General features: G+C 36.7%; 1 protein-coding gene across 2 annotated transcripts in view; it reads right to left on the minus strand.

Moving 5' to 3' along the window:
• The window catches only part of nkap (NFKB activating protein), a 26,648-nt gene continuing 13,034 nt past the window's right edge, over positions 1–13,614 (minus strand). Inside the window, exons 2-11 of one of the 2 annotated variants that reach the window (XM_051934958.1) lie at positions 9,946–10,157; positions 9,721–9,897; positions 8,932–9,012; positions 8,227–8,294; positions 7,912–8,022; positions 5,210–5,258; positions 3,667–3,785; positions 3,387–3,459; positions 2,191–2,340; positions 1–254 (exon numbers count right to left, since the gene is read on the minus strand). In XM_051934958.1, the coding sequence (XP_051790918.1) occupies positions 80–254; positions 2,191–2,340; positions 3,387–3,459; positions 3,667–3,785; positions 5,210–5,258; positions 7,912–8,022; positions 8,227–8,294; positions 8,932–9,012; positions 9,721–9,897; positions 9,946–10,121 (1,179 nt within the window). In that variant the 5' untranslated portion in view covers positions 10,122–10,157 and the 3' untranslated portion in view covers positions 1–79. Of the gene's footprint in view, positions 255–2,190; positions 2,341–3,386; positions 3,460–3,666; positions 3,786–5,209; positions 5,259–7,911; positions 8,023–8,226; positions 8,295–8,931; positions 9,013–9,720; positions 10,158–13,614 lie in introns of both variants that reach the window. The other variant, XM_028815865.2, reaches the window with a different exon arrangement.

Here is a 13,614-nt window from a genome sequence, read left to right on the forward strand (position 1 = left end):
TTAAGGTAAAAAAAAAAAAAGTGTTGCTGTAAGTAATTACTTTCATTACCAGCAAAATATTAGCATTGTGGAAAAAGTTTCATTTATCATCTTTGGCTTTTGTTTTCCTATACACCATTTCTCTGAAGCTAGAAAGAATTTTATTCTCTCTTTTTCTTCGTTCTTCTTGATTAAATGATGCCAAAGCTCTCTTCTCATCAGCACTGTAGATCTGGTTTTCCTTTCTCAAACGCACAGCTTCCATACGGCGATGCCTAAATTTAGAAGCCAAATAAGGCATAATTAGTAAACAATTAAATGCTAACCCTAAGGAAATAATCTTCCCCGCTGTATTTTACCAGTGCATGTGATAATAATTAGTCACCCAAATTTAAGAAGGGCTAAAAAATCCTGAAATACAGCAAATAAAACTAAAAGTAACACTAGATCTCCCCATTGTGACTATACATTGAAGCAATAAATCTTCGTACGAGGCACTGTCTAGGAAGCAGTGGCCCAAAATGTGTCAAACCTCGCAGCTGCTATGTAGCTCAAAGGCAAATCTGTCCAAACATCTCCTGCTGTTGAGATATCTTATCTATTGGAATTTAAGAGCAGGCACCACAAAGAACACTCTCAATAAAAGATAAGCATGGAAAACTAAGTAGAGAGATCATTTTCTTCCCTGCAAGTGACAGTTTTCTATTTTTTTTTTTACAAACCTTACAATTGTAAGTTTAAAAAAAATGAGAACAAGTTAAATAAATTCATATATTCTAATTAGGAAAATGGCATAGTCATCCACAAGTGTGCACATATCAGAAGAAGTAACTCAGAACTTGTGCATAATCTTAACAAGTTGGTTTTTATATATGAATGGAATGTAAAACTCCATTATCACAAGCCAAAGCTAAAACCTTAACTAAGGTGTAGCCAGTAGTAGTGCTATTGGCAAGCCCAAAAAGTTCATCCCCTCAAAAGATTTTTATAGCTCACAAAAGTACCTTTATTTTAATCTGCACATGAACTACATCAGCAAAATAAATACATAAAAATAAATTTGGGAATGAAAAAAAAATATATATATATACACCAAGGGGGAAAAATGATGTTTTCAAGCTATTAGCCAGTTGCCTGAGTAAACACATTATCTTTTAATCCTATAATCACTCCGAAGCTCTTGTACACATGGGCATGTATCAGTCATTACAATGCTAACTTTCAAACATACGACACTTGAATTTCTATCCTGCCATGTAAGAAAGCTCTTCTATTAATTCCATAGTAAGAGGTGTACTTATCGAATGCAACCTGGACTACTGTTATATGTCACTCTAAATGTTTAACTAGTAAAAATTGCAAATCATAGTGCCAGAGCGTGGTGACATGTTGGCCAGACATACAAGGAGGAATGTCATTCTTCAACTTAATTCTTTTTTTTTTCTTCTCCTAGTCAGCCCCACTATGCAGAAGAGTGCAAGTGCATGATATTAAAAAGAGTGGCTGACTGTTCATACGTACATATTCCACTGACAGACTGAGGAGATCGTTCCTCCCCGAAACTACGCAACTCTTCAATTCCACCCGGGGGGGTAAACGTTAACATCATACAAAGTTATTGTCTGTTTTTACCCGCATTATTATCAATCTTTAATTTAATATTGTTTTTTGTATCAGTATGCTGCTGCTGGAGTATGTGAATTTCCCCTTGGGATTAATAAAGTATCTATCTATCTATCTATCTATCTATCTATCTATCTATCTATCTATCTATCTATCTATCTATCTATCTATCTATCTATCTATCTATCTATCTATCTATCTACTACATAAGTACAGTAAGAACTCTATGATGATGCTAAAAATAAGCACTATTTTATTAAACAGCTACTGAGGCATTCCACTATGGGAAATCTTTTGACTTATTTAGAAAAACAGGAAAATTGCTAATGGAAGATTAGATTAATAAAATAACAGAAGAAATGGGGAAATGGTGGTTTTGATTTAGAATCCATTTAAAGGTGGGATTATTACTAATAAACAACTGGCTCGACCAAACCTGTAACTCTTTAACGTAGCAGAGAACCAAAGTATTTGGAAAAAAAAAAAAAAAAAAAACAACACCATGATTATTTCAATACTACAATCATCAAGGCCATGTCAAAGCACTGTTTTTGTTTTTTTTTTGTGGCAAAAATACACAAGTCATACCTGCTCCCACTCATTACATAACCAGCATGCTCAAACGATGCAATCTCTTCACTTGTCAGACCAATTTCACCTCTTCTGGGAATACGCTTTCCTGCTTTAACATATTCAGCCATAGCTGCTCCTTCACCTGGGAGCAGGGCATGGCCATAACTAGAAGAAAAAGAAAGTGAATTTTTCAACATTAAATGTTTTTAGTGATGAACTTATAGATATGTGTCAATGATCTGCTACAATATATTCCAATTGCTATTTTTCATTTCTCGCAATGGAGGTGTGAATGTATTGTGGAGGATTGCCGGCTTTCCAGTCCAGCCCTCACCCCCCAGGCCGCTAGGAGGAGCCCTCCGGACAGCATATTGGTGCCCCGAGTTCCAGCAGGGCCTCATGGACTGTGTAGTTTCTATACACAGCCCTGCTGGATACCTTGGGGGCCGCCAGGAGTCGCTGTGAAGGGCCTCATGGACTCTTGTATGCCCTATAACCCGGGAGTGCATGTCAGTCACGTGACTCAAGGAAGTGACGTGCTCCCGGGATGAAGAAAAGGACTGTTTGCCCTGACCCGGAAGGAAAACGGACTTGTGGGTTTGGCTATGGAACCATTTCCAGGTCAGGGGCTATAAAAGGACTCTGGGTAAGCCCAGACATTTGAGCTGAGCTGGGAGGAAGGTGGGCTAAGTGTCTGGGAGTGGAGGATTGTGTTTATTGAGAGAGTTTATTGGTGTTTATGAATAGTGTGGTGGAAAGTGTGCTTTGTGCACATTATAATAACAAAATAAATAGTTGTTATATTTTCACCTGGTCTGAAGAGTGGTACCTGAGGGTTTGAGAGGTGGCTCAACGCTACTTCTGCTACAGTATACATTTACACAAAAACAACAACTGCCTACACTCTATAAAAAGGCAATATAAACAAAAATACAATGTTAAATTGCCTATTAACTGATATATCGTGCTATGCACGTATTCAACGCCCTTAACAGCCATCACCATTCTCTGGATTTCAACAGATACATACACATATTCTTACGGTAAGAATTTCTATTCAAAATCTAATTTTTTAACAATTAATTTTTAAAGTGAATGTGAAATATTTGTCAAAAGTATATTTCTCAAAATAAAAACTTGAAGGCACTTGGATGGTACTGTAGGCAAACAACACTGATAAAATCTTCATGAAAAGGGAGATGTTTACGTACTTCAAAGGTTTGTCATCCTGTGACATGTGTGTAATTGGAGCATCAGGACCAACAAAGTTCTCCTCATGGTTATCTGCAAAAGATCATCCAATTAAGAAAAGAAAAGAATACTACTACATTCTTCCAATGTCTCTATTCTTGTTATATAAAAATATTCTAATATGCTAATCTGGGGATCTTTGACTGGTCCATTTCAAATTAAAATTCAAGTTAGACAATTTTATGAAAAAATCAGACGATAGAGACCATGTTTAACCATAATTTTCTAAGTAATACATACTAGATCTCTCAACCCAAATCTCATTTCTTGGATCATCTTCCTCATCTTCCGATTGTTCACTACTGGAGCTGCTGGATTCTTTTTTATTCTTTTTAGTTTTTCTCTTCTTTGACTTTTTTCTGTTTGAAGACAGAAATGACCCAAATTTGTGAGTAACACAGTTAGGTCATATAAACAAGTAACAAAGATTCATCATGAATATATACCTAATATTTATATTTTACCTTTCATCTAAACTGAAGAACTGTGTATTTTTTTCTACTGGATCAATTCTATTATTCATGATTAATTAATAACTTTAGTCTCAAGAAGAAAGACAACATCCATTCTGCTGGATTTTCCCACTACTGAAAAATAAATACTGTACAGTGATCCCTCGCTATATCGCGCTTCGCCTTTCGCGGCTTCACTCTATCGCGGATTTTATATGTAAGCATATTTAAATATATATCGCGGATTTTTTGCTGGTTCGCGGATTTCTGAGGACAATGGGTCTTTTAATTTCTGGTACATGCTTCCTCAGTTGGTTTGCCCAGTTGATTTCATACAAGGGACGCTATTGGCAGATGGCTGAGAAGCTACCCAACTTACTTTCTCTCTCTCTCTCTCTCTTGCGCTGACTTTCTCTGATCCTGACGTAGGGGGTGTGAGCAGAGGGGCTGTTCGCACACCTAGACGATACGGACGCTCGTCTAAAAATGCTGAAAGATTATCTTCACGTTGCTACCTTCTGTGTGCAGCTGCTTCGTGAAGGACATGCTGCACGGTGCTTCGCATACTTAAAAGCTCAAAGGGCACGTATTGATTTTTGACTTTGTTTTTCTCTGTCTCTCTCTCTCTCTCTTTCTCCCTGCTCCTGACGGAGGGGGTGTGAGCTGCCGCCTTCAACAGCTTTGTACCGGCGGTGCTTCGCATACTTAAAAGCCAAACAGCCCTATTGATTTGTTTGCTTTCCTCTCTGTTTCCTTTGAAGAGGAAGATATGTTTGCATTCTTTTAATTGTGAGACAGAACTGTCATCTCTGTCTTGTCATGGAGCACAGTTTAAACTTTTGAAAAAGAGACAAATGTTTGTTTGCAGTGTTTGAATAACGTTCCTGTCTCTCTACAACCTCCTGTGTTTCTGCGCAAATCTGTGACCCAAGCATGACAATATAAAAATAACCATATAAACATATGGTTTCTACTTCGCGGATTTTCTTATTTCGCAGGTGGCTCTGGAACGCAACCCCCGCGATGGAGGAGGGATTACTGTATCTGGCTACTAACCCATAATGGGGCACAGTGTGACAGAACAAATTACTCCTTGTTCAAACATATCATAAATGTATCAACAGAATTTCACCATACGGACCACAAAAAAATGAAGCTTTTTCAAACCAAATTATTCCTATCACAATCCACCAAAGTCAGTAAGTCAGTATAAAGAATGATGCAAAAAACACTTTATTGGGAAACATCAATGCAATTGTTAATGGTTAAATAGTCACTACATTCTTTAGTTAACGCATTTTAGTGAAAAAGTGTTATAAAGAAAACCTTACTTTTTATGCTTGCTTTTTCTTTTCTTCTTTTTTTTTCTGTCATCTTCCACTGATGTAATATAAAAAAAACAAATTAGCAATAAAGGACCACATGCCCTATTATCCAAAAACAATGCAAATACATATAGTGTAAATGAAATGATGCATCTAATACACAGTATACAATAACACATTGTCTTCTACAACCCATAATATTCTTTCAGCAGAAGTTGGACGGAAGATAAATGAAGAAAATATTTTGACACCCAATACTGTAAGTATATATTTTAGACATAAAAAAGACATCTCGAACCACATATAAAAAACTTCATCTATATGAAAGGAAGTAAGGACCGTGCTGAAAGAGCCTCAACGATGCAGGTGAAAACACTGTCAAGGAACACTCAGAATGCAGGGATGGTACTTCAGAAGATCAGTACAATAGACGCTAACCATGTCTGGTCATTGTAGGATGCTCATTATTTCATTTTTGTCCATTTTTTCACTTTATTAATATACCTATAATACATACTGAATTGACAGGAAACCTTATAATCATTGGTAACATCTTAATAGTTATCATAGTGCTCTTAATAGTTATTTGGTTTAGATAAGAGTACAGATTTTCAAAATACTAAATAAAGTTCACATTGGGAATTAAACTAGAAATAATAAAGTACTGACACACAGACTGCAACAGCATAAAGCACAGGCCAGGTACACCTGGCAGAAGAGAAGATTAAGTAAAAAGTAAGTGTTTTATACTAAACTGGCACAATTAACGTAGCTGCAAACCACTGCATTTCAGACAACTTCTACTTCAGCAGCTGCAGCTAAGGTAGCTGGTTATAGGAGTTTGGTTTTGCATCCTCTAAGCTGTAAAGAAAAATGTTTTTCATGTAAACAATGACTTAAAAGCCTGACTGGTGTATTTTTCACATTCTCGAGATTAAATAAACAAGTAATAATAGTTTGGGATGAAAACCTAAGGATGACTATTGTGGTTAGTGGGAATAGCTTAAACACATCCTGCATAGATACTCTCATGGTGAATTATGATAAAACTATGATAAAGCAATGTTCAATAATATAAATAAGCCAAATAAGTGAGTCTACATTTTTTGGTCATATAAAGTACATTTTGAATACACAACCACAAATCAGAAAAAAATTGGGATGGTATGGAAAATGCAAATAAAAAAGAAAAAAAAAAACCAAGGTGATTCTTAAGTTTACTTTAACTTTTACTTCATTGCAGACAGTATGAACCCAAGGTATTTCATGTTTTGTCCAGTCAGCTTTATTTGTTAAAATACATCCCTTCTTGCATTTCAGGCCTGTAACATATTCCAAAAAAAGTTGGGATGGTAAAGCATTCACTACTTTGAAATCTCGCCATTCCTTCTCACAACACGTAAAAAGGCATTTTGGTACTGAGGATACCAAGCAATGAAGAGTTTCAGGTGTCATTTTGTCCAATTCTTCCTGTAAACGTGTCTTTACATGTGCAAAATTCTCCACACATTCTCTACTGGTCATGACTGCAGACAGGGCCCGTACCCTCTTCTTCCACAGCCATGCCTTTGCAATGTGTGCATGATATGGTTTTGCATTGTCTTGTTGAAAAATGCATGGGTGTCCCGGGAAAAGATGATGTCTTGATGGCAGCATAAGTTGCTCTAAAATCTCAATGTACATTTCTGCATTAATGCTGTCATCACAGAAGTACACATTACCTTTGCCAAGGGCACTGACAGTCCGGATGGTCCTTTTTGTCTTTGGTCTGGAGAACACTGTGTCCATCTCTTCCAAAAAAAATCTGGAATACTGATTTGTCTGACCACAATACATGTTTCCACTGTGTGGTGGTTCATTTTAGATGACTCAGAGCCCACATAAGTCGAAGCTGCTTCTTGACATGGTTAACATAAGGCTTCTTTTTTTTTTGCAAAGTAAAATTTTAAGTGGCATTTGTGAATGTAACTTCATATTGAAATGCTTGACAAAGGTTTGCCAAAGTAATCCTTCGCCCATGTGCTTATATCAGCTATAGATTAGTGACGGTTCTTAATGTAGTGCCGTCTGAGGGATCAGAGATTATGGGTGTTCACCTTAGGCTTACACCCTTGCCCTTTACACACTGAAATTCCTCCAGATTCCATGAATTGCTTTAATGTATTTTGCACTGTAGAGGGAGAAATATGCAAATCCCTTACAACCTTTCTTTGAGGAATGTTGTTTCTAGACATTTCAAGAATTTTCTCATGCATTTGTTGACAAACTGGAGATCCTCTGTCCATCTTTGCTCCTCAAAGACTCAGCCTTTCATGGATACTGCTTTTGTACCAAATCATGATGACAATCATCTGTTTGAAACCATATCATTTTTTAATTATTTTACCTCATTACTGGCCCTAATTTGCCTCCGTCCCAAAGTTTTTTGGAAAGTGTTGCAAGCCCAGAATGCAGGAATGTATGTATATCAACAAATGAAATGAAGTTGACCAGACAAAACATGAAATCATGAAATATCTTGGGTTCATACTGTCTGCAATGAAATCAATCTCAAAGTAAATTTAAGAAAACTGCTTTTTTTTTGTTATTGTTGTTAGCATTTTCCATACCAACTTTTTTCAGATTTGAGGTAGTACTTAACTAACATTTACAATGAAGCATTGAAGCTGTCACAGCAGATGAGCATTACATGTTTTTAAAAATCTTACCTTCAGAGCTATTCTCAGAGTCACTATCACTATCATCATTGTGTTTTCTTTGCTTCTTTTTTTTCCCCTTTTTGGACTTTCTTTTTTTCTTTTTCTTCTTTTTGCTTTCCTCTGTACATATGAGTTGATACATATGTTATTTCTTGTATTTCTAAAATTACACTTATCAACAAGTAATAATAAAACAATAAATATAATAAAACAAGGATTTGAAAATGTACGGTATAATTATGTAACCACAGAAAAAAGTCACATGAAGAATAATAAACAAAAACAGCTTTAAGGGGCTATTCCAAATGTAAGCAAATAAAGTACCTTCAGAATCAGAATTTGAACTACTTTGGTTTTTAAAGTCATCTTCTGCTGGAGTATGCTCATCTGAACTATAAAATGAAAAAAGTCAATACATATACAGATAAGATTTTTTATAGTTATAAAGCCTTACTTAACTATCAAATCAATAACTCTCACAAACTAAATCAATTAATCATATTAAAATGATATTTAGCTTTTGCAGATTATTAATTTAAACAATTTGCATAATGGCAGATTCACCTACAAAATTTAAATGAATACATGTATGTAACTGACACAATCACTCTATGTATTTTGTTACAGCGCCTTCATTTAAGAAATCATGCGGGTATTTACCAATTAAGACACTAAAGTAGCTAAACAAACCACACTTATTACTGAATCATGTCCTTGGATAGTCTGTTTCTTAAATGCTTAGTAAATGAAGCATATAATTAAAAGATTAAACAGACTGTGACTCAGCTTGTTTCCAGAAGGTTCCAGAAGTGTGCATACTGTATATCTTAAAATATCTCCATCAAGACCAATACAACAGTAATTGCAAATATGAAAGTAATTTATTTTAAAAAGTCAAAGTCAATAATAAATATAGATCTTATGAATTTCTCAAATAAATAAAAACATTCCATGTTTTATATCAAGTTAAGTCAAGTTTGATAAAGATTATAAAGCTAACTAAGTACCAAGGAAATAAGCAACACTTACTCTGGTTCTGGAACTTTTGGGGACTGTCCCCAGACTTCAGGGGCTCCCAGTTCTGCAATTCGTTCACGTTCCTGCAGTCGCCTAAGATGGGAAAAAAATTATATTCAAAAGCCTGTAACTTCACCATGTCAAGACTGACTTGGCAAGTAAGGGAAATATGTCTCCAACGCTCTTAATTTAACATGAAATAAGTAATGCTAAATTACTACTGCTGTTACGGCATCTAAGAGAAAGAACCCGTTTTTATACATATATGAAGGCATTAAGAGACATCTAGACCAAAAAATATCAAACTTACTGATAAAATATACTGTATATAACCATGTAAGAGAGAAATGTTATTAAAAGTACATAACAGATAAAAGAATAATGACAGCAGGGATACCAGCACTAACGTACATTCATTAAGGATTACTTCATTTTATTTGTGTTTTTTTACCTTTGTAATTGTAATTTTTTCTTAAGTTGTTGTAAAGTACTGTGAGCTACACTTTTTCAGGTAAAGAAGACAGATGTTTTGATGCAAGGTAGTTATACCCACTAATCATAAAAATGGATTCGGTGAGCTCACAAAAAGTGTGAAGAGATGAACTGGTAATTCGGTGTTACTGTTAGGTATACACATAAAATGTATACTACCCAATTTACTTTCAGTATACACATATTACATTCAAAAATATGTAAACAGTATTATATTAACTGTTAAACATTAGTATTAATATTATGAAATAAGCACATTTGTGAACCCAGTCTGAAGGTAGTAAATTTCTGAGTTAATGGAACACAAACCTGGATATGAAGGCTTCTTGCCTCTGACGAATAATTTCCTCTCTTTTATCGTAATGTTCAAAACGTGATTTATCATGATTTCCATAGTTCGTCACATCTCGTTGGCTGGATCTAAAATCCCTGTCTCTTGATCTGGAGGGACTGTGGTGGTTTCCATTGTTATGTTTAAACCCATTTCTGTCTCTGGAACGGGAACGGGACTGGGAACGAGACCGGGAACGAGACCGGGAACGAGATAGGGACCGGGATCGAGTCCATCCAGAACTATGTTTACTAGGCTTCACTGAAGGACTCGATGACCGTCTATCACTACTGTTGCTACTAGAACTACTGTGTCTTCTTCTTTTAGGTCTGGTTTCAGGATCTGGGCTACGGCTCCTAGATTGGTGGATTGGAGGCATTGTATGTGATGTTTCTTCTTATGGATTTTTAACTCTCTGCAAATAAAACAAAACATAAACTTAATTCAAATATCATATATCTATTAGTTTTATAAGACATTCTAGCATCCATTTAATGGAGGAATTCATCCTTTCACTGAACTCATTTAATCTAAGTCTATGAGAGATTAAACCTTTCACAGCATTAAATGCAATACTGATCTGCAAAAATTACTAATTCCTCATCTATACATTTTCAACTTAAAGAGCCACAGTCTATCCTTGAAGCACACAAAGCAAAGCAGGCATCAATCCCAAAAAAGTAAAATAGTTTGAAAATTACTCAGTACAGTAATCCCTCGCTACTTCGCGGTTCACTTTTCGCGAATTCACGACTTCGCGGGTTTTTAAATACAAGTGATTGCCCGCCTATCGCGGAAGTTATGTTCCAGACCAATCAGCAACAGGAGAAAATCCGCGATATAGAAAGACCATATAAATAAACATTTTTATAGTTTAAGCCTTAAAATACCCATCCAACATGCTTTAAACACATGTAAACTTATAAAACACACTTTGTTAACAGATATGATATGTGGATGTCGGGCTAAGTATATGAGTAACATCTCACTATTATAAAACATTTTAACTTCACGCAAGACAAGACAGTGAGACAGGAAAATAGGTGATGTACAGGCTTTTAAATTATTGACACGCAGAGCGATAAGCAGCACAAAAGTCCACTTCTCCTTAGTGTTCATTCAGCTCCCCACCCCCTTGACAATGCGAAGTGGAAGGAGCGTACTGCGCCTCCGGGGAGGGGGGTTTGAGCGAACGTGCGTTCAGCCCTCACACACCCCCACTCCTCCTCCACACACCCCCACTCCTCCTCCTCCTTCCTAACGCACAGAGCGACAAGCAGGCATTTTGGCAGAAGCAGCACAAAGTCCATTTCTGCTCTGCTCAGAGTTCAGCTGCCCCCCTTCACAAAGCGAGTGCAGACACATTGACGTCTGATCGCTGCGTGCAGTGTGCAGTGTTAGTCTGTGGTGTTTAAGAATGCAGAAAGTGTTTAAGAGCATAGGAAGTGTTTATAAGAGCGTGGGAAAGGTTTATAAGAGTGTGGGAAGGGTTTATAAAGCCTTAAAATATGTATAAATAATAAAATAAATATAGGTCGCTACTTAGCGGATTTTCACCTATCACGGGGGGCTCTGGAACGTAACCCCCGCGATAGGTGAGGGATTACTGTAACCACAATTGATTGAAGCTGATGCAATACAGCACATTCACGATAGCTTAAGGGTAGTTCCAACACACACAGCAGCATACTCTAACGTTAGTCTAGTTGAAGCCAAGGTCAAATGAACATGAATGCTCTGCTATGGGATTGCACCTTTGTTGGAACAATGCACTGATTTCTTTGGGGAGAGGGAGTGAAATCTGCTGAAATACACCAAAGGATGTTGGCTCATTATGGAAGTGAAAACTGCAAGACTCAACAAAAAGTTTATTAATGGGTAGAAAAAATTACAGCAGGAAGAACAAGTGTAACAAACGAAGCTCGATCTAGGCGACCATGAACATTGTGAACAAAAGCCCACACCAACATAGCAAATGCCTTCATCAGAGGAGACCAACGGATTAAGTTGTCCACTGTTGCTGCACTTTTGGATATCGGCTATGGATCTGCACATGCTACAATGCATGATGATTAGGGTTGCTATACAGTTAGCACAAGATTGGTATCCAAACAGCTACTGATCTGACAAACAACAGCACATGGAGGTTGCGACTAGGGCTGCAACAATTAGTCGACGTAATCGATGACATCGACTACAAAAAATCGTTGACGCAGATTTTTTTTGTCGACACGTCATAAACAAAACCTTCAATAGAGGCTCCAGTCACAAAGAACCACATTGGTTTTTGTAACTGCAATGCACTACATGAACGTTTGGGGGCAGTATCGTTTGTTATTGTTTGTCAAGACTGCACACAGTCCTACCAAAAAAGAAGAACATCTGAGGAGAAGAAGAATGTAGAGGAAAATAAACGTGGTTGCAATGGCGAGTCAGATAGAGGAGGGGGAAAGAGATGGAAAAAAACTGAGGCAGAAACTTTCTAAAGTGTGGGAGCACTTCAACGAAAGAGAAACAAAGTTGAATGTAGTTTATGTAAAGCGGAGCTTTCTTTTCATGGCAGCACCACCGCGATGCATGAGCATCTGAAACGCAAGCATCCTGGAGTTGTGATGCTTCAGTCTCTTGAAAGGTAAGGTTTAGCGAGTAAAGATAGTGTCATGTGTTAACGTTGATGTTTGTACTATAATGTGTATATCAAAGTTTCGGCAATGATAGTTAACCCTTAAACCGACACATACTTGAGGGTTAATGCACCCCTGGATGCCAAATACTTTTTAGCTGCTACTTGATGATTAATAGCATGGGATGCACTTGGGCCAAAGTGTCATTGCAAAAGGTCTAAAAACTTGTGTTAGTATTTCAGTTTTTTCTTTACAGAAATTCCTAAAATCCTGTTTTCACTTTGACATTCTCAGGTATTGAGTGATTAAACAATTTTAGAATAAAGCTACAACATCACAAAATGTGTAAAAATTGAAGGGGTCTGAATACTTTCTGAAGGCACTTTAATCAGCATCTGGAAGACGAAAGAATACTCCAATCAATTCCATGAAAAGGTGATTGAAAATTGCAAGTCAGGGGATGGAGATAAGAAAATATCCAAGTCACTGAATATTACTTAGATTACAGTTAACTCAATAATTAAGAAATAGAAAGAGTATGGCAAAGATGTAAATCTGCCTAGAGCATGTCAGCCACAAAAACTGACTGATTGAGCAAGAAAAAGACTGATGAGGAAAGGCTAGATAGACCAGTATTATTTTAGGGGAGAATGGCAAAAAGTAATCCACTATTAAAAAAATTCACATGACATAGTGCTGGGCGGTATACCGGTTCATACCGAAAACCGTTTTTTATTTTTTTTTAAATTTTAAATTGCCTAAACGACGTTCGGAACGTGGCGCAGTGGGAAACTGTTCAAGTGGGGACCTTTTTCACTGCTACACCGCTAAACACAGATTTGTTGCACTAGGGCTCTTTTTCACTGCTACACCACCAAATAGTGGGCTGTAGCATAGGTATGCCACGCGGTGAAAATGGACAGAGAGCCGAAAAAAAGCTGTCACGTCTGTCGCCTGGAGATGCTTTAGTTTTAAAAGGTCAGATGTGTAAATACTGTTTCTATACTACTTGCAAGCCAAGTTGTACTTGTTTTATTTGTTTTCAATACAGTGTAATGTACCTGGGTACTGTGTAATAGTGTGACGACATTTTGACTTTATTCTCGACATTTCCACTTTAATCTTGACGCTTATGACGAGAATAAAGTCGACATGTTGACTTTATTCTCGTAATTTGTCATTAAAGTAGAACATCGTAAACTAAACTTCATCATAAAATGAATATTTAATTTACTAGATTTTCTCAAA

The sequence above is a fragment of the Erpetoichthys calabaricus genome, chromosome 12 (genome assembly GCF_900747795.2).
Source record: "Erpetoichthys calabaricus chromosome 12, fErpCal1.3, whole genome shotgun sequence".
NCBI lineage: Eukaryota > Metazoa > Chordata > Cladistia > Polypteriformes > Polypteridae > Erpetoichthys > Erpetoichthys calabaricus.